Source organism: Geotrypetes seraphini, chromosome 4 (assembly GCF_902459505.1).
Source record: "Geotrypetes seraphini chromosome 4, aGeoSer1.1, whole genome shotgun sequence".
Classification (NCBI taxonomy): Eukaryota; Metazoa; Chordata; class Amphibia; order Gymnophiona; family Dermophiidae; genus Geotrypetes; species Geotrypetes seraphini.
The window spans coordinates 164,359,496-164,378,144 of record NC_047087.1 but is presented as its reverse complement, the minus strand read 5'-3'; the positions used below and the strand labels follow the sequence as shown (position 1 = coordinate 164,378,144).

General features: G+C 43.1%; 1 protein-coding gene across 3 annotated transcripts in view; it reads right to left on the bottom strand.

Moving 5' to 3' along the window:
• Window positions 1-18,649, bottom strand: part of NRN1L (neuritin 1 like) — a 254,923-nt gene that overhangs the window by 48,083 nt on the left and 188,191 nt on the right. For all 3 annotated transcript variants that reach the window (XM_033942747.1, XM_033942748.1, XM_033942749.1), the window contains one exon: window positions 5,024-5,177. In XM_033942747.1, coding sequence (XP_033798638.1) covers window positions 5,024-5,177 — 154 coding nt within the window. The remainder of the gene's footprint in view (window positions 1-5,023; window positions 5,178-18,649) is intronic.

The window sequence follows — 18,649 nt, the reverse complement described above, 5'->3', positions numbered from 1 at the left end:
CTAGCGTGGCCAGCAAATTAGCGTGCGCTATTACGCGCGTTACACCGCTAACGTAGCTTCGCAAAAGGAGCCCTTAACTTCTTAAAAAAACAAAGTGCGGATATATTCTACATACAGGAGACGCATTTAAATGCCATGGTAGCCAAAAAGCTAGAAGGTGGGTGGGTTAAGCATTGTTTTTTTGCTCCCGCTGTAGGGAAAAAAGTTGGAGTGGCCATCTTAGTTAGTGAAAAGTGTTCAGCTACATTCAAATTGATTTCTGCAGATCCCACAGGGATATGACACATATGTGTCAGGGTATGTACTGGATCCTCTCTGAGCTCATGGAAAATCTCCCAGACTGGTTATGGTTGGAATGGCAACTCATGTCACTATTGAGGTTGAGTCATGTGTTGAATATTAAAATGCCTAGATTATATAAGGATAATAGAATTCTAGTAGATACATTGAAAACCTTAAAATATGTGAATAATTTAACACCAACTTATCAGACCCTATGGCTGAACTCCAAGATTCAAATTGGCGGATTTAAGGTCATCTGGAAGTATTGGATGAAGGCGGGTATACGTACTTTGGATGATGTTATTTCAGATGGTAAGCTGCTTGATTTTCACAATTGCAACACAAATTTGTTCTTAATAAATCACAAAATTATAGATGGTTGCAGTTGAAGCAGGCCATTCAGGTTGGGTTCCCTGAATGGAAAAATCTCAGTTATCAATATAGTTTGCCACTCTTATGCCTTCAGATGGACTTTCTGGGATATCAGGCTGCTCAGTGGTATAAATTAATATCTGGATTTTTAAATAAGAAACCAAAAACTGGTCTTTGGGACACTTGGAGCATTGAGATCAAGCATCAAACTACTGCTTCTCAATGGCCACATATTTGGGCTTGGAGACAAACTTGTTTTTTTCTGTTACATAGAGCATTTTAGACCCCGCTTCGTTTACAGAAGTTAGATAGCTCTAAATCTAATAGATGCTGGCACTGTCATCTTGAAGCTGGAACATTAGATCATTTGTTATTCTATTGTCCATTAATACTTGCTTTTTGGAAATCAATATGGGGTCAAATAAATAATTTGTTAGATAATCCGGTGACATTATCCTATGACACCATATTGTTTGGCATGTCAATGAGGGCTAAAAGCCAAATATCCTCTAATAACAATAAACTTCTACTCATTATGACAGGGGTTGCCATACAACAGATTACGAATAATTGGAAAAATTGGGATAGGTTGAATTATAGCTTTTGGTGGAACTCTTTGTGTCACATTTTCAAAATGGAAAGGATAATTGCCATGAGCAGGGAAATTTTAAAAAATTTCAGGTTATTTGGGAGCCATTAACAAGATACTGTAAAGATTGAAATTACTGCATAGAATAAATATTAATTTTTTTCCCTTTTGTTCATACATGTCCAGGGTGGGGTGGGGGTGGGAATATTTTATGATTTCTTTTGCTTATGAATAACTGTTGGGTATAAGGGAGAGGGGATATTTAATGCGAGTTAGAATTTGATGATATATTAAGTGATGTTAAAGTATAAATGATTGTATTATATGTTTCACTTATTGTGAGCTTTGGTTCCCAAAAGTAGTAGCTGAGAAGATAAGGAATAAGAGGTTAGCTTTCATAAACTACAAAAGATAACAGAAAGAGGAAGACAGGCAAAAATATCTAGAAAAGTTAAGAGAGGCCGGTCGTGTAGTCAGGAAAGCAAAGATGCAAATGGAAGAAAAAATAGCTGACACAGTAAAATGGGGAGACAAGACATTTTTTAGATATATTAGTGATAGGAAGACGTGCACAAGAGGCACTGTGAGACTCAAAGGTGAAGGGGAGGAATATGTAGAAGCTGATTAAGAAAAGGCTGAATTGCTTAACAAATATTTCTGTTCTGTGTTCACAGCTTAAATGCCGGGAATGGGACTACAAAATACAAACATTAATAGGGATGGAAGAGTAATAGACCTTAATCAATTTTCAGAGGGTTGTGTTCATTGAGGAGCTAGGTAAAGTAAGGGTAGACAAAGCAATGGGGCTGGATGGTGTACATCCTAGGGTGCTGAAGGAACTTAGGGAAGTTCTGGTAGCTCTGCTGACTGACCTTTTCAACAAGTCTCTAGAGTTGGGAGTGGTACCGGAGGACTGGAGAAGGGCAGATGTGTTCCCTCTCCATAAAAGTGGAAGTAAGGAAGAAGTAGGGAATTACAGGCTGGTAAGTCTGACTTCTGTGGTAAGCAAATTAATGGAAACACTTTTAAAACAGAGAATGGTCAAGTTTCTGGAATCCTGTGGTTTACAAGACCAGAGGCAACATGGATTCACTAGAGGTAGGCCTTGTCAGACAAATCTGATCAATTTCTTTGTCTGGATGACCAGAGAATTGGATAGAGGATGTGCGCTAGATGTGGTGTATTTAGATTTTAGCAAAGCCTTTGATAGTGTTCCACACAGACATCTAATAAATAAACAGTGCCCTCGGGTTGGGTCCCAAAGTGATGGGCTGGGTCATGAACTGGTTGAGTGGAAGGCGACAGAGGGTAGTGATCAATGAAGATCGCTCTGAGGAAGGGGATGTTGCTAGTGGTGTGCCTCAAGGTTCTGTTCATGGGCCTGTTCTTTTTAACATTTTTATAAACGATATTGCTGAAGGGTTGTTGAGTAAGATTTGCCTCTTTGCAGATGATACTAAAATCTGCAATAGAGTAGACATGCTGGATGGTGTGAATAACATGAAGAAAGACCTGGTGAAGCTTGAAGAATGGTTTGAAATTTGGCAGCTAAAATTTAATGCTAAGAAATGCAAGGTCATGCATTTGGGCTGCAAAAACCCAAGGGAACGTAACAGTTTAGGGGGTGAAGAACTTATGTGCACGACAGAAAAGCGGAACTTGGGTGTGTTTGTATGTGATGATCTTAAGGTGGCCAAACAGGTTGAAAAGGTGACAGCAAAAGCTAGAAGGATGCTAGGTTGCATAGGGAGAGGTATGGCCAGTAGGAAAAAGGAGGTATTGATGCTTCTGTATAAGACTTTGGTGAGCAGGGTAGGATTAACCAATAGGCCAAGTAGGCACATGCCTAGGGCTCGAAATGGTCAGGGGGGCCCAATGAAGGAGGGCATCAACATTGTTTTTACCAAACAGCGATGGGCCCCTCCAGCATTGATCGGCAACGCAGGCCCCCCCTCCGATTGGCAACACGGGCCCCACCCCAATCGGCAACACGGCTCCCCCCCATCGACGGAAAGTAAGACAAGCAAGCAACGCGGGTAAGAAAGGCAACGGGAACTGTAATTGTGCAAGCGGTGCTGCTTGCCCAAAGCTTACCTCTGACACAGCTTCCTGTTTCTGCCTGGGCGCATGGTGGGGCGGGGCAGGGGGCCCAGTGTACTTGGGTGCCTAGGGGCCCTCAACGAATTAATCCTGCCCTGTTGGTGAGACCTCATTTAGAATATTGTGTACAATTCTGGAGGCCGCACCTTCAAAAAGATATAAAAAGGAAGGAGTTGGTCCAAAGGAAGGCTACTAAAATGGTATGTGGTCTTCATCATAAGGCGTATGGGGACAGACTTAAATATTTCAATCTGTACACTTTGAAGGAAAGGCAGGAGAGTGGAGATATGATAAGAGATTTTTAAATACCTATGTAATGTAAATGCGCAAGAGTTGAGTCTCTTTCATTTGAAAGGAAACTGCAATGAGAGGGCATAGGATGAAGTTAAGAGGTGATAGGCTCCGGAGTAATCTAAAGAAATACTTTACAGAAAGGGTGGTAGATGCATGGAACAGTCTTCCAGAAGAGGTGGTGGAGACAGAGACTGTGTGGGATAGGCACGTGGGATCTCTCAGAGAGAGAAAGAGATAATGGTTACTGCGGATAGGCAGACTAGATGGGCCATTTGGCCTTTATCTGCCATCATGTTTCTATGAAATTGTCCAAACCTTTCTTAAAACCAGCTATGTTATCCACTCTTACCACAACCTCTGGCAACGTGGCTTAACAAAACCTCTGGCAACGTGGTTTAACAAAAAATAAAGTTGTTATTATTATTATTATTCTCCGAGTGAAAAAAATTTCCTCTGATTGATTTTAAATCTATTTTCCTGTAACTTCATCGAGTGTCCCCTAGTCTTTTTAATTTTTGAAGGAGTGAAAAATCGATCCACTTGTAACCCTTCTACTCCACTCATGATTTTGTAGACTTAATGATGTCTAGGAATTTTACCTCCCTAGCACTTCCCGATGTAACATTTAACTAGTCAATGTTGGGATAAGTGAAATCTTATATAAAGCCAAAACCATATGCTAGACACATTTACTGGTGTATCTAGTCACTGAAAACCCAAAGAGGTATAAAGTTTGCAGGGAGGAGCAATGCTATGTAATATCCGAGGAGCACCCCAAAAAAAAATACTGTGGAGAAAAAAAGACCTCAGTTAAAGGGCTTCATGGATCTTATAAAAAAACCTCCAAAGAAGGTGCTATGACTCGGTAATGCAAACTTTATCTGTAAATCAGTGGTTTCCAAACCTGTCCTGGGGGACCCCCCAGCCAGTCAGGTTTTCAAGATATCCCTAATGAATATCCATGAGAGAGATTTGCATACCTGTCACTTCCATTATATGCAAATTTCTCTCATGCATATTCATTAGGGATATCTTGAAAACCTGACTGGCTGGGGGTCCCCCAGGACAGGTTTGGGAACCACTGCTGTAAATGCTCCAAAATCTCCAGTTAATGCATCCACAGGGTTAAGTCACAGAAGACCATGTCCATCCCAAATGTGTTGTTAGTCACAGAGGACGACATAACATCAGCACTGCATTCAAAAAAAAATGTATAACATCTTCAAGGACTTCCCTAGCTGCTTCAACAAATTATTTCAGGGAAGCATTACTAGTTGCTGGAAAGTCTTCAGTTGTAAAATGACAGAAATAATTTTCCTGACACTCTGGAGTTATTTGTTGAGGATATGTGATGACTCTGTACTTATCCCTGTGCGCCATACTTACTTGCAAATGGTTTCCAGTTCCTCCACATCCTCTGTCTCCTCCTCCTGAAGCTGTTGTACACTCTGAGCCAAGCTGTCCCCAAAGTTGATCAGACACTCTGCAAAGCCCTTATAGATCATGTCACATCTGCTGGTAGCCGTCACTGGGTTGTACACTAAAAGTACAATATAGAGAGGGGAAAAGACCAAGCTACCATTTACTACTGCAATACACAGAAAATCAAGATTAATCAGTATACTACGACAGCAGGGCACAAAATGACAGAAATTGATGCAGAACAAGACCAAATTGACTCATCCAGACTACCTAGTTTGATTCTTTCATGTGGGATAAATTTATGTACATGTGTAACCCCCTCTCCCCCACACCAAAAATGCCTCTGCTGCAGAGCAGGAGGCACTGGATTCTTTGGGGGTCACCGTGTGCTTGTGGCTAGCAGAGATTAGTAGGAGGAGTTGGAGGCCCATTTGCCTGAGTGGAACAGTATAAAAAGGGAGTTAGGAGTAATTGCTAGGCTTTTGGTTATCCTGATTCTTCTATCAGAGCCCTAGTACTGAGGGAGACTCCTGAGGTACTGACTATTTATGTAGGGAAAAGTCTGAGAAGGTTTGCCAGAAAAGCAGAGAATAGAGTGTGAGAAGAGAACATGGAACCAGGAGAGCTTCAATAGGAGGAGTTATAAAGGACTTTACTTTTCCAAGGGGTCACCAGAAGAGGATAGAGAAAAGAGTGTGTGGAGACTGAGACCCATCTCAAAAGGGGAAATTGTGAGTGGAAAACCCTGCTTCTTGTGGAGCCTGTCTGTAGTGTTTCAGTTTGGTGGGAAAGATACAGTGATCCCAGGCTGAGGAAAGAGGGTAGGACCCAGGAGTGGCTAACCACATGTTTGAAGGAGTGGTGTGAAGAGTTTGGGGAACATAAAAAGAGGTGTTTCTTGAACTGACTTAGATATAAACAATTTGGAAGAAAAACCAGTTTCATATGCACACCTGAAGACATTGTAAATAGTTTTTGCATTGATTTTTAAATCCAGTTCAAAAGTTATCAATTGCACCTTGGCATCAGCTTGATTCCTTTGACAAGGGAGTAGAGTGAGGAGTGAGTGTGGCGACTGAGACTCCGGGGTTGTGATCCTCGGGTCTACCAGATCTTCATCCAGCCACGGTCTGTGCCCAGCTCAAGAAAGTGATAGGCTATCTTTCTGTGTAAGCCCAGATCTTGAGTTCCTGACCCAAAGAGCTTGCTGGCTCCTGTGACTGAGCAGGAGTGTAAGACCCGAGTTACACATGTTAAATATACTACCTTATCCAAACTATTCACAAAGTGGTTCACTATATTTTAGATATGTGAGAGGGGGAGTCTATAGGAAGCTGCCATTTTCTTTTTTTTTTAATAAATCTTTATTCAACCTAATGAACACCATATAGCTAACACACAAGGAAATGAAACCCCTGCAGACATGTTCTGGGATTCATTTCAAGACATAGATTGGAATAACTATACCAAATTATACAACAAATACTCCAAATCATACTGCTTCCTGGACTCATGTCCCCCGGAAATCATGAAAGCGGCACCACTTGAATTTAAACTATCTCTACTGCACTACTTAGCCCATAACCTGAAAAACGGAAAATTCCTTACCAACAAAGGCCACATAATAATAATCCCTATCCTAAAAAATAGCAAAGAATCGTCAGCCCTAGTTTCCAACTACAGACCAATTGCTTCCATACCACTCTTTGTAAAGATCATGGAGAGGCTGGTACACTCCCAATTAATGGAATATCTAGACCAGTTCTCACTCCTTCATGAGACTCAATCCGGCTTTAGATCGCTTTTCAGCACAGAAACGGTAATTGCGGCCATCTTAGATTACTTGCACCTATTTTTAAGCAAAGGCCTCAGTGCCCTGATCATGCAATTCGACATGAGCTCTGCCTTTGACCTTGTAGACCATGCGAATTTGCTACAGTGTCTAGACGTTATTGGCATCAGAGGCGAAGTGCTAAACTGGTTTCATGGTTTCCTTTCATCCCGAACCTATCAGGTTCGCTTCAACAATGATCTCTCCAACACCTGGAGCAACCCATCTGGCGTTCCGCAAGGGTCCCCACTATCCCCTCTGCTTTTCAATATCTACATGACCTCACTGAGCGTTCAATTAACCCAGCTGAGGATAAAATTATTCAGTTACGCTGATGACTTCACAATTATTATCCCATTTGCCAACTCCATCTCGGAAACAATTCCAAAAGAATCAGAAGCCATAAACTTGATGGAACACTGGATGACAGATTTCAAACTCAAGCTCAATACTGAGAAGACAAAATTCTTTGTCGCTTCACCGCGCCCTCTTGACACCAAAACCCCACTAAACATCAACAAACATAACTACCCCATACAGCCCACCATTAAAATACTGGGTGTAACTCTGGACCAATGCCTCACCATGAAAGATCAGGTGGACTCCCTAATCAAAAAGAGTTTTTTCACCCTCTGGAAACTTAAATCCATTAAAGCATACTTTGATAACTCTGCCTCAGAATCTTGGTACAATCCCTCGTATTAAGTCACATCTGTAACATCGCCTACTTAGCAATCCTCCCAAAGAATATGCGACGATTACAACTAATGCAAAACACTGCGGTCAGACTAATCTTCGGTCTAAAGAAGTTCGATCACGTGACGCCATACTTCAAACAGCTACATTGGCTGCCGATGGAAGTTCGTGTAAAGTTTAAGTTTGCCTGCCTATGTTTTAAAGTTTTCTACGGTCTAACCCCTAAATACATCACTGACCTATTCTCCTTCTCAGCCAACAAACACAAGAGAAGCTCCCACTCGCACTTCGTTTCTCCCTCGGTTAGAGGATGCAAACTAAAAAAACACCATGAGCATCTTCTCTCACATCAGGCTGCTCTATAGGGTAAAGACCTAGAACAACTCCTATTGCCCACCACTTATGAGGTATTCAGGAAACGCCTCAAAACTCACCTATTCCTGAAATACCTAGACAGCTGACCCACTTCCCTCCTTCCCCTCTCTTGCCCTTTCTCCCCATTGTTCCCACATCTCTTGAGTCAACTCAACTTGTACTCCACTAATCTTCTGTAAACCGCATAGAACTTAATGGTATTGCAGTATATAAACTGTTATTATTATTATTATAAAGTATATTTATACCCTTCCAAAAGTGCAAATGTCAAATTTCATCTTTATAAGGAAATAGTAAGCACCTATATAAATATTTAATTATTCAAGACTCAAACCAATCCCTCCCACCCACCCTAACACCCAATCAATAAAAAAAATTTTAAATTAAAAGAAAATCCCCCCCCTCTGGATGTGCAATTGATATAACAACAAATTCAAAACTATAATAAATCTACAAATGACATCAATGGGCCACATATTAATTTACAATTTTTTATGTTTCCCGACAAATCAGCATTCACTTTCTCATATTTATAAATTAAACATAAATTTGCCCACCAGAATGTGAAATTTAAACGGTCCCAATTTTTCCAGTTTCTCATAATTAATTGTATAGCTGTTCCTGTCATAATTAAAAACAATCGCCTCCTATATTTAACTAGGGGATCTTTAACATACAATATAGTCCCACAAATCACAACTTCATAAGATAAGATATTATTAATATGTCCCCAAATCGACTTCCAAAAACTCAGAATCCTAGGACAATAAAACAATAAATGATCCAAAGTACCTAAGTCTAAATGACAGTGCCAGCATCTATTAGACCTAGAACTATCTAACTTATTCAATTTAACTGGGGTCCAATAAGAATGATGTAACAGAAAAAACCAAGTTTGCTTCATAGATGCTGATGCTGTACATTTTATTCTCCAAAACCAAATACGTGGCCATCGAGATGCAGAAATATATTGCTTAATCTCGATGCTCCAAATGTCTCTAAGCGCTTTTTTGGGTTTCTTATTTACCAATTCGGAAATTAATTTATACCACCTGGCGGCCTGATGTCCTAGCATATTTGTCTGGAAGGAGAGGAACTGGAAACTATAATATTTTTCCAAATTACGCCAATCAGGGAACCCTTTCTGAATGGCCGGCTTCAGCTGCATCCAATTATAAAATTGAAATTTAGAAATACCAAATTTTTGTTGCAACTGTGAAAATTCAAGCTGCCATTTTCTCTTAAGCATACTCCCTTACAGTATGAGAAACACCTTAAAATTCAGTCTTGCCCAAAGGGAAAGTTGCATGACAGGAGATAGGAGGGTATGGTCCAGGAAGTATAAAAGCTCAAGGCAAGTTAGGTTAAGGAGGCCCAGAGGGAAGCAGCGACATCCAACTGCATAAGCCTCTACCACATAACTGTGAATTACAACTATGACAGTAAGGTAGGCCAAGTTCAATTTGGAACCTTGCAAACCAGGTGTAGGCCTGCTTATGTTGATTGCTAAAAATTGTACTGGTATTCTGGAAAGCCAGACCAGAGCCAAACAGTGTATGCTACTTTGTTGAGAGACCGTAGCTTATGTCATGGCCCTGCAGGAGCAGAAAGGACAGTTTTTTTTAGTTTTTAAAAAATTATTTTTATTAAATTTTCGGGTGTATAAATACAAGCAATACAACAACAAACCAACAACAACTAACAAGAGAAATAGCAGGAATAGTCAGCAGTCAGGTCTTTCGTGTCGTTCCTTCACGAAGACCCACAGAAATCAAATCCCCCACCAGAACTCCCCCCCCCCCCCGCACTCCAGTTTCAAAAGTTCAATAAAGCTCTAGGGGACAATCCCTCCCAAACGGGAGCCCATATTCTCCTGAATTTCATCCATGGCCCAGGACCTCCCTTCTGAACATTCAGATATTCAAATTTCAACAAAGTAAACAATTCATTTCTCCACATAGTAAGGGTAGGCACTTCAGCTTGGCGCCACAACAGAAGGATACATTTCCGGGCCAACAAGGAGGCCTTTTGCATTAACATGTTGCCCCCTCTAGACAAGCCCAAATGAACCCCCTGAGAAAAGAGCAGAACGTCTGCTCTCAAAGAAATCTGATTGCACGGAGCAGACTGCTATAAAAGACCAGAATGTTTGAATGCGGTCACAAGACCAAAAACATGTGAAGCAAGCCTGCAGAGGTGGACTGGCACATAGGACACCGAGAATGAGAGGCATATCCAGAAGCATAGACCCGAAATGGTGAGACATGCAGCCACAAAAGAAAATTGAAGTGCTGCTCCTGCAGCACAACAGAACGAGTCATCCGAGGAAGATGTTCCATAAGAAGACGAATTCCGGGGCCCTTGATATGTTCAGATGGGGAGAGATCCTGGTTCCACACAGCTGCTACCACCTCAGGATCCCAAGGTGCCGCGAAGCAGCCCAAACTGACTTGATGAAAATATAAGCTAGTCCAAGTCAGGCGGGACAAAGTCAAAGTCTCACACACCACATCCGCCCTGTCTTCGTTCAAAGCAGCAACATCCAAAGAGTGGAGATAATGAGACACCTGGCGGTAGAAAAGCCAATCCCGAGCCTCCAAGAGACCCGCTGCCTGTAGATCCTGGAAAGAACGAGGCACACCCTCCTCCGACACCACATCTCACACGTAGCATAGACCACGAGCACTCCAGCACTGTAAGTATAGTTTGGAAGTATCAGGATCCAGGTCTTGATTACCCCACAAGGACAACAGAACCGTGGAGGTAAAGGCAAATGCATGCGTTTACAAAACCATTTCCAACATTGTCTCTTATTGGATCTAAATAAGCGATTCATCAAACTAAAATGAAACTTGAAACTTGATGAGTCCTGGTGGGAAAAATCCAGTGTGGGCGCTTAGCATGAAGATAGTACATCAAATGAGTAGGAGCCATCAACTGCTTCTCAAGAGTGACAGGTGTATAAAACTGAGTGTTCTTAATCCAGTCTACCAAGTGCCTAAGAAGGCAGGCTATGTTGTATCTCCTCAGGTCCGGAAGCGCCAGTCCACCCTGTCCCACAGGTAAAGATAATTGAGCAAGAGTCTTTCGGGGTTTTCTATTATTCCAAATAAATTTACGTAAGACAGTGTGATATGTATTAATATTCTTATTAGTCATGTACAATGGAAGAGTCTGCATCACATAGACCCACTTAGGGAACAAAACCAGAAAGGACAGTTTTCTATCTAAGGACTAGTTTCATGTTTGCTTTTGTTCTTCCATCTGTAAACTGAACAGGACCCTTACTTGACAACTGCAATAGATATCATTTTGTTCATCTTGGCACACTGTGTGGCTCCAATTTCTCACAGCTCTAGGGCCTGCCCTCATTCATGTTATCACATAACATAGCAGTCATAAGTAGGCAGTGGCGTACCAATGAGGGGGGGGAGATCCGCCCCGGGTGCACGCCTTACAGGGGGGGGGTGCACATCAGGCCAGGTCCAGGTCGTCCGGTGCCGGCAAGATCGCATTGGAGCCATTGGCAGCGTCTGGGCTGCAATGGCAATGAGCGGCATTGGAGGCCCACCCGTGACACAATTCCTGATCGGCAACGCCCCCCCCCCCCCCGCGATGACACTTAAGATTGGCAATGGGCCTCCTTCTACCCCCGGCTTCAACAGCACTTCAGATCGGCAACACGATGCTCAGTCAAAAGCTTCCCTCTGACTGAACTGCCTGGGTGGAAACAGGAACCTGAGACAGAGGGAAGCTTTGGACTGAGCACGCGTTGCCGATCTGAAGTTCTGTTGATGCCGGGGGTAGAAGGAGGCCCGTTGCCAATCTTAAGTGTCATCATGGGGGCGGGGGGGGAGGCGTTGCCAATCTTGTTGCCAAAATTGGAAAGTGAGAGGAAGGGAGAGAGATGGGCCTGTGGTGGATGGAGAGAAGGGGGCAGATGATGGAAGTGGGGAGAAGAGGGCAGATGATGGAAGTGGAGATAAGGGGGAGAGAGAAGAGGGCAGATGATGGAAGTGGGGAGAGAGAAGAGGGCATATGATAGAAGTGGGGAGAAGGGAGAGCAAATGCTGAATGGAAGTGAGAAAGAGAACACATACTGGATGGAAGGAGGGATAAAGAAAAAGGACATATGCTGGATGGGGGAAGAAGATAGAGTTAGTGAGATAGTGGAGGGGTGATGGAAAGGGGTGGCATGCTGTGGGTAGACACAGTGTTCAGAGGGAAACTGAGGACTGCATAGTAAGAAAAAATTTAATTTAGACGGAGGAAGAAAATAAAGAAGGAAGACCAGAGAAGGAAAGGGAAGAGAGAGAGGAGAGAGAGATGCCAGAGAACGGGGAAGGAGACAGAGATATCAGATCTGAGCGGAGGAAATGAGAAGAGAGAGATGCTAAAAACCACAAGGGGCAGGGAAAGAGAGATGAAAGGAGAAAGATGCCAGAACATGAAGGAACAGAGGAAAGAAAATGGATGCCAGACCAAAGGGGAGGGGGTCTAGAGGAGAGATGGCAGGGGGGAGACAGTTTCTGGAAGGGGCAGACAGTGGATGAAATGGGCAGATGCTGGATTGAAGAGACAGGGCAGATGCTGGAAGGAAAAGAGTGAAAAGAAGATAAAAGCAGAAACCAGAGACAACAAAAGGTAGAAAAAAATCATTTTATTTATATTTTGTCATTAGAATATATCAGATTTGAAATATATATCCTGCTAGAGCCATAACTGGGGACTGCAAAGCCCAGGCAGTGCTTCTTTAACTAGATGGAAGGGGTAGCGAAAGAGGGCACATGATGGAAGGAGGGGATAAATAAAAGTAGGGCACGTGATGGGGGAAAGGATTGAGTTAGGGAAATACTGGAGGGGGTGAGAGAAAGATATAGTGAGCTGTAGGTAGACAGTAAAAAAGGAAATTGATGAGAGGGTAGTAAGAACGTAATCTAGATGGATGCAGAAAATAAATTGAAAAGGAGAATGAAGGAAGAAAGGGATTTCAGAAGAGAGGTATGGGAGAGGGAAGGAGAGACGAGAGATGCCAGACCAATGGGGGTGAAAGGAGAGATGGAAGGGGGAGGCATATGGTTTCTGGAAGGGGCATAGAAGGAGAGAAGATGCCATATAGGGGCAGAGAGATGGCAGACAGTGGATGGAAGGAAGAGAGTAACAAGAAGATGAGGAAAGCAGAAACCAGAGAAGACAAAGGTAGAACAAAAATTTTCTGTTTATTTATTGCTTTAGGAGACAAGTGTCACTGTTTCTGTGGTGTTGCATTGTATGCAGAGTCCAGCTTCTTGCTGGTTCAATTTAACCTTTGTCTATATATTTCTATTTTATCCCCCCTTTTACAAAACTGTGGAGCGATTTTTAGCGCCAGCCGTGGTGGTAGCAGCTCTGATGCTCAGAATTCAGAGCTGTTACCACCGTGGCTAAAATCCACACTACAGTTTTGTAAAAGGGGGAGGGGTTAGCTTATGATGACATATTCCATACTAGGCGAAGGTGTTTTCTGTGTGTTCGAAAGACATGGTTTTCTGTTAGGATTGACGGTGTAGGATTGATCTGTACTAGTCTGGCTTGCTTAGTTTTACAATGGGTGTATTGATGTTGTACTGCTCACTGCAGTATGTAAGATGATGCCTTTTCCTAGGTACTCATGTGTGACATGTGGCTTGTTACTAAAAATCATGTTTTTCGTACAGATGGGGGGGGGTGTCAAAAAATGATGGGCCCCAGGTGTCACATATGCTAGGTACGCCACTGTAAGTAGGAGCTTACCCAGCTAGAAAAAAGCTGGAATTCTTAGCTTCCCAGGCTCTGGACCTTGTAGGACTATCATGTAGGATCATCAGGCTAAAGTGTCTAGCTCTGCCCTAGTTAGGAGACAAAAATAAATATACCATAGTAACTACCAGACAGGCAGGGTCTTTTGTTTGTTTGTTGTTCCCTTCACACAGTACATACTTATGTGCAATAGGGTTACAACAGAAACATGGAGCAGTTTCTCCAGGCCATAGTGAAAGTCCAACAGCAGCAGAAGCAGCTGGTACAGTAAGTACATCAGCAATAGCAGTTATAACTACAGTAGTTTGTGCAGCAGCAGCAAGCACTGCAGAAATTGGTTCAACTGAAACAAAGCTCCTTGGACCAAGTGAGCCGAGCACTCCAATGGCTGGTAGTTCCAGTCACCTCTTCTGTGTCAGTCCTAAAAAAAAATGGTACCGGAAGATGGTCCAGGCTATTTCTTAACAAACTTTTGAGAGAATCGTTCACTTGGTCAGAAGCCTCATGGACTGCCTTCTTAGGAAATCTTCTGCAGCCTGATGGCCTTTCAAGATGTCAGCTCCAAAGGGACAGCCACCTGTACGAAAGCAGTCTGTCATTCTGGAGCAGGTGGGTTGCACACAAGAGGCCTATTGGCAACAATTTCAAAAGGAGTCTCTTTAAGCAAAAGAGTTCCTGAAGTTTCTTTTACAACCTGGAAATGGATGCAGCCAGAAGCCAAAACTGTCCTGGAGATAGTGAAAGTCATACTCCTTGAACAATTCCTAGAGAGGCTGCTCCTGTCAGTTACATCCTAAATTGTGGCTAAGATCTTTTACCAAGCGCAACCAGAACCTGAACCCTAAAAGTAAGCTGGGAGTCCTGGGGAGAGAAGTCACTTTCTAGCCTTGTGCCACTGGAAAGGGAATTGGAATGATGCAAGACATTTTGTACTAAGCACTCTATGACTCGGTCACGGGAACTGCACTTTCTCAACTGTTTCAGATGTGGAGAGCATGATCATATAGCTGTACAGGTAGCCGAAGAAGCCACGGATGTGAACATTCTTGCAATGTTCTACATTTTTGCAATTTTGTGGAGACTTTTCAACCACAGAGCAAGAACTATGTGCTGCAAGTCAAATTGGATGGGAACCCCTACCAGTTGCTGGTAGATTCTGGCAGTGCCATGACCCTCATTCAGAGGGAAATCATCACGTGAATGGAAATAAACTATAAACAGACCATGATGGGCACCAGAGACAATATCCCTCCAAACACTGATCTGGGAAGCTCAGTTAGTGGCAGCAGCTTTGACCTGGCTTCCCTACCCAGTTGTTCTGGGTCAGGGTTTTTCTAACTTTAGAACCATCTGGGCCTAGCTAATCACTGTCCCAAAGAAAGAGGAGATCTTCCCTCTGGATCCCAATATATATAGAAAATCCAAAATTGCCTAAACCTCATTATTAGCAGTGGTTAGAGAAACTGCACTGCTTTCTGAATTTAGGAGTTGTAGTTGATGGGTATCTAATCTAATCAGAATTTCTGTATCCCACTTATCCAGTACAGGTTCTAGGTGATTTACAAGTTGGACGGTCAGTAAGGAGGTTACATCACATCAGTGGGTGTCAGATACTATGTTGCAAGTAGATAGGGCGAAGGGGGGGGGGGAGAAGTTACATAGCTCAGAAGGTAGGGATAAATGCAGTGGGGGGAAGGTAATTATAGATTCATGAATGGAATAAGGGGAGTGTAGAGCTTAAGTCAGATTCATGAACGAAGTAAGGGGAGCATAGGGCTAAAGTCAAGTAGGTAGGAGAATGATGACGATTCTTAGCTTGGTAGTTAGGTACAGGTACTGAATAGCAAGGAATTTATCAAAGTAGTATGTTTTTAGCTTTTTCCTGAAGATGAGGTACTTTGTCTCTGTCCTTATAGACATGGGAAGATTCATTCCAGGTTCTTGTGACTGTATAAGTGTACATTTGTATTTTGCTCCTCTGGATGAGGGGAAAATCAGTTGGCAGGTGGTGTTAATTCTGGGTGATGTGAAGGAGTCAGAGAATACAGTACGTGAATTATTTGTTCTGGAGAGTTGGAGTCGAGAGCATCGTAGGTGGTGCAAAGGAGCTTGAACAAGATCTGAGCATTTATGGATAGCCAGTGAAGCTTGCAACTAGTAAGCAGAAACTGAGTCATATTTCTTTAAGCTGAAGATCAGTCTGATTGAGTGATCTGAATCATTTGGAGTTTATGAATATTAGAAGAGGTTATGCCTGTATAGAGGGAGTTGCAATAGTCGAGTTGGGTAAGGATAAGCATTTGAACTAATATAGCAAAGTAGTGATTGTAGAAGTAAGATCTAATCAGTCTTAGTTGCTTTAGGCTGTAGAAAGGTGTTTTTTCCCCCCCCTAGACTGGATATTTGGGGTTTGTAGAAGTTTTTTCCATGTTAAGTGCTGTGCCTGAGGGTAGGGACAGGGTTATGGGGACAGTCTGAGTAGCAGTAAAGAACCAGAGTAATTTTGTTTTAGTACTGTTTAATTGCCCAAGAGTAGATTTTTTCAGTTCCTTTGGAAAAGTTCATGGAAACTTCCTTAACATCTGTATTGAGTGGAATTAGGAGAAAGATGTTGTCTATGTAGGATAGCAGACATTCATTGTGAAGGGGAGGTATCCTAGTGTGCTCATGAATATGTTGAAGAGTGCTGGGAGAATGGAGAATGGAGATGGAGATCCTTGGATGTACAATAGGGTGTGTCAATTTTGGAGGTCATAATTTTAAAAAGCACTAGTGAAAAATTGTACAATTTCATGTGAAAAATCAACAACTAGCTGCTGCTGTGAACCACCTAGAACCATTCGTGGTCTGGCGGTATATAAGAATAAATTATTATATATATACTACTACAACATACTATATCTCCCCTGCACAGCAACCATGATAAAACAACTACAAACAATACAAAACACAGCCCTAAGACTGGTCTACTCACTGAAGAAATTTGACCACATCAGAGGCATACCACGACTCACATTGGCTCCTAATACAAGTGAGAACATAAGAACATAAGCAGTGCCTCTGCTGGGTCAGACCAGAGGTCCATCATGCCCAGCAATCCGCTCATGTGGCGGCCCATCAGGTCCACGACCTGTATAGTGATCCTCTATCTATACCCTTCTATCCCCTTTTCCTTCAGGAAGTTATCTAATCCCTTCTTGAACCCCTCTGTCCTATTATACCCTCCGGAAGCGCATTCCAGATGTCCACCACCCTTTGGGTGAAGAAGAACTTTCTAGTATTGGTTCTGAATCTGTCCCATCTCAATTTTTCCGAATGCCCTCTTGTTCTTGTAGCTTTCGAGAGGTTGAAGAATCTGTCCCTCTCCACTTTCTCTATGCCCTTCATTGTCTTGTAGGTCTCTATCATGTCCCCTCTAAGTCTCCGTTTCTGTAGGGAAAAGAGCTCCAGTTTCTCCAATCTTTCAGCATATGAAAGGTTTTTCATACCTTTTATCAATCGTGTCGCTCTTTTCTGAACCCTCTCGAGTGTCGCCATATCCTCCTTAAGGTACGGTGACCAATATTGGATGCAGTACTCCAGATGGGGGCACACCTTTGCCCGATACAACAGCAGGATAACTTCTTTCGTTCTGGTTGTAATACCTTTCTTGATAATACCAAGCATTCCATTCAACTTCTTAGAGGCCGCTGCGCACTGTGCCGACGGCTTCATTGTCTTGTCCACTATTACCCCCAAGTCCTTTTCTTGGGTGCTTTCACCCATTACCAGCCCTCCCATTGTATAGCTGTACTTCAGATTAGAGAGTTGCGCGGGGACAGAAATCCAACCCGTCCCCACCCATCCCCGCCAAAGTCCCACCCGTCCTCGTGAGGAATCCCACCCGTCCCCATGAGGAATCCCCTCCGTCCCCGCCCGTCCCTATAAACTTCAGAAATAGTTATTTCATTTAATTATGCTACTGAATTAAAGGCTCTGGTAGAAACCCATTTACAAATAAGCAAAAAGACTTTATTAATTTGGAAATATTAATACGGAAGAATACATACTTTGTAAATGGGTTTCTACCAGAGCCTCTAATGTTTATAAATTTTTATCAACACAACTAATATACTACTTTATCCTGAAGCAAAAAAAAAAAAAAAAAAAGAAAGAAATAGAATTATTTTCCTACCTTTGTTTCCTGGTTTCTGCTTTCCTCATGTTCTCATTCAATTCCTTCCATCCACTGTCTCTCTTCCTTCTGCATCTTCCATTTGCTCTGTTACTGTGCCTCTCCCTTTCTTCCCCCTTCAAAATTGGTCTGGCACCCATCTTCTTCCCTCCGCTCCCCCCATAGTCTGGCATCTGTCTTCTTCCTTGCCAGCGTCTTCTCCCTACTCTCTCTTCCCCATTTCCTTTCAGCGTCCTTCTCCCCCCTCTGTCTTCCACATGTGCTTTCAGCGTCCTTCTCCCCCCTCTGCTTCCCCATGTCCTTTCAGCGTTCTTCTCCCTCTCTGTCTTCCCCATGGCCTTTCAGCGTCCTTCTCCACCCACCCCCGTCTTCCCCATGTCCTTTCAGCGTCCTTCTCCACCCCTTTGTCTTCCCCATGTGCTTTCAGCATCCTTCTCCTCCCTCTGTCTTCCACAAGTGCTTTCAGAGTCCTTCCCCCCTCCCCCCGCCCTTCCCATGGCCTTTCAGCGTCTTTCTCCACCCCTTTGTCTTCCCCTTGTGCTTTCAGCGTCCTTCTCCCTCTGTCTTCCACAAGTGCTTTCAGAGTCCTTCCCCCCCCTCCGGCCCGTCTTTCCCCCCCATCTGCCCGTCTTCCCCATGGCCTTTCAGCGTCCTTCTCCACCCCTTTGTCTTCTCCAGTGCTTTCAGCGTCCTTCTCCCCCCTCCTTCTCTCCCGCCCCGGGTGCAGCACAGCCGG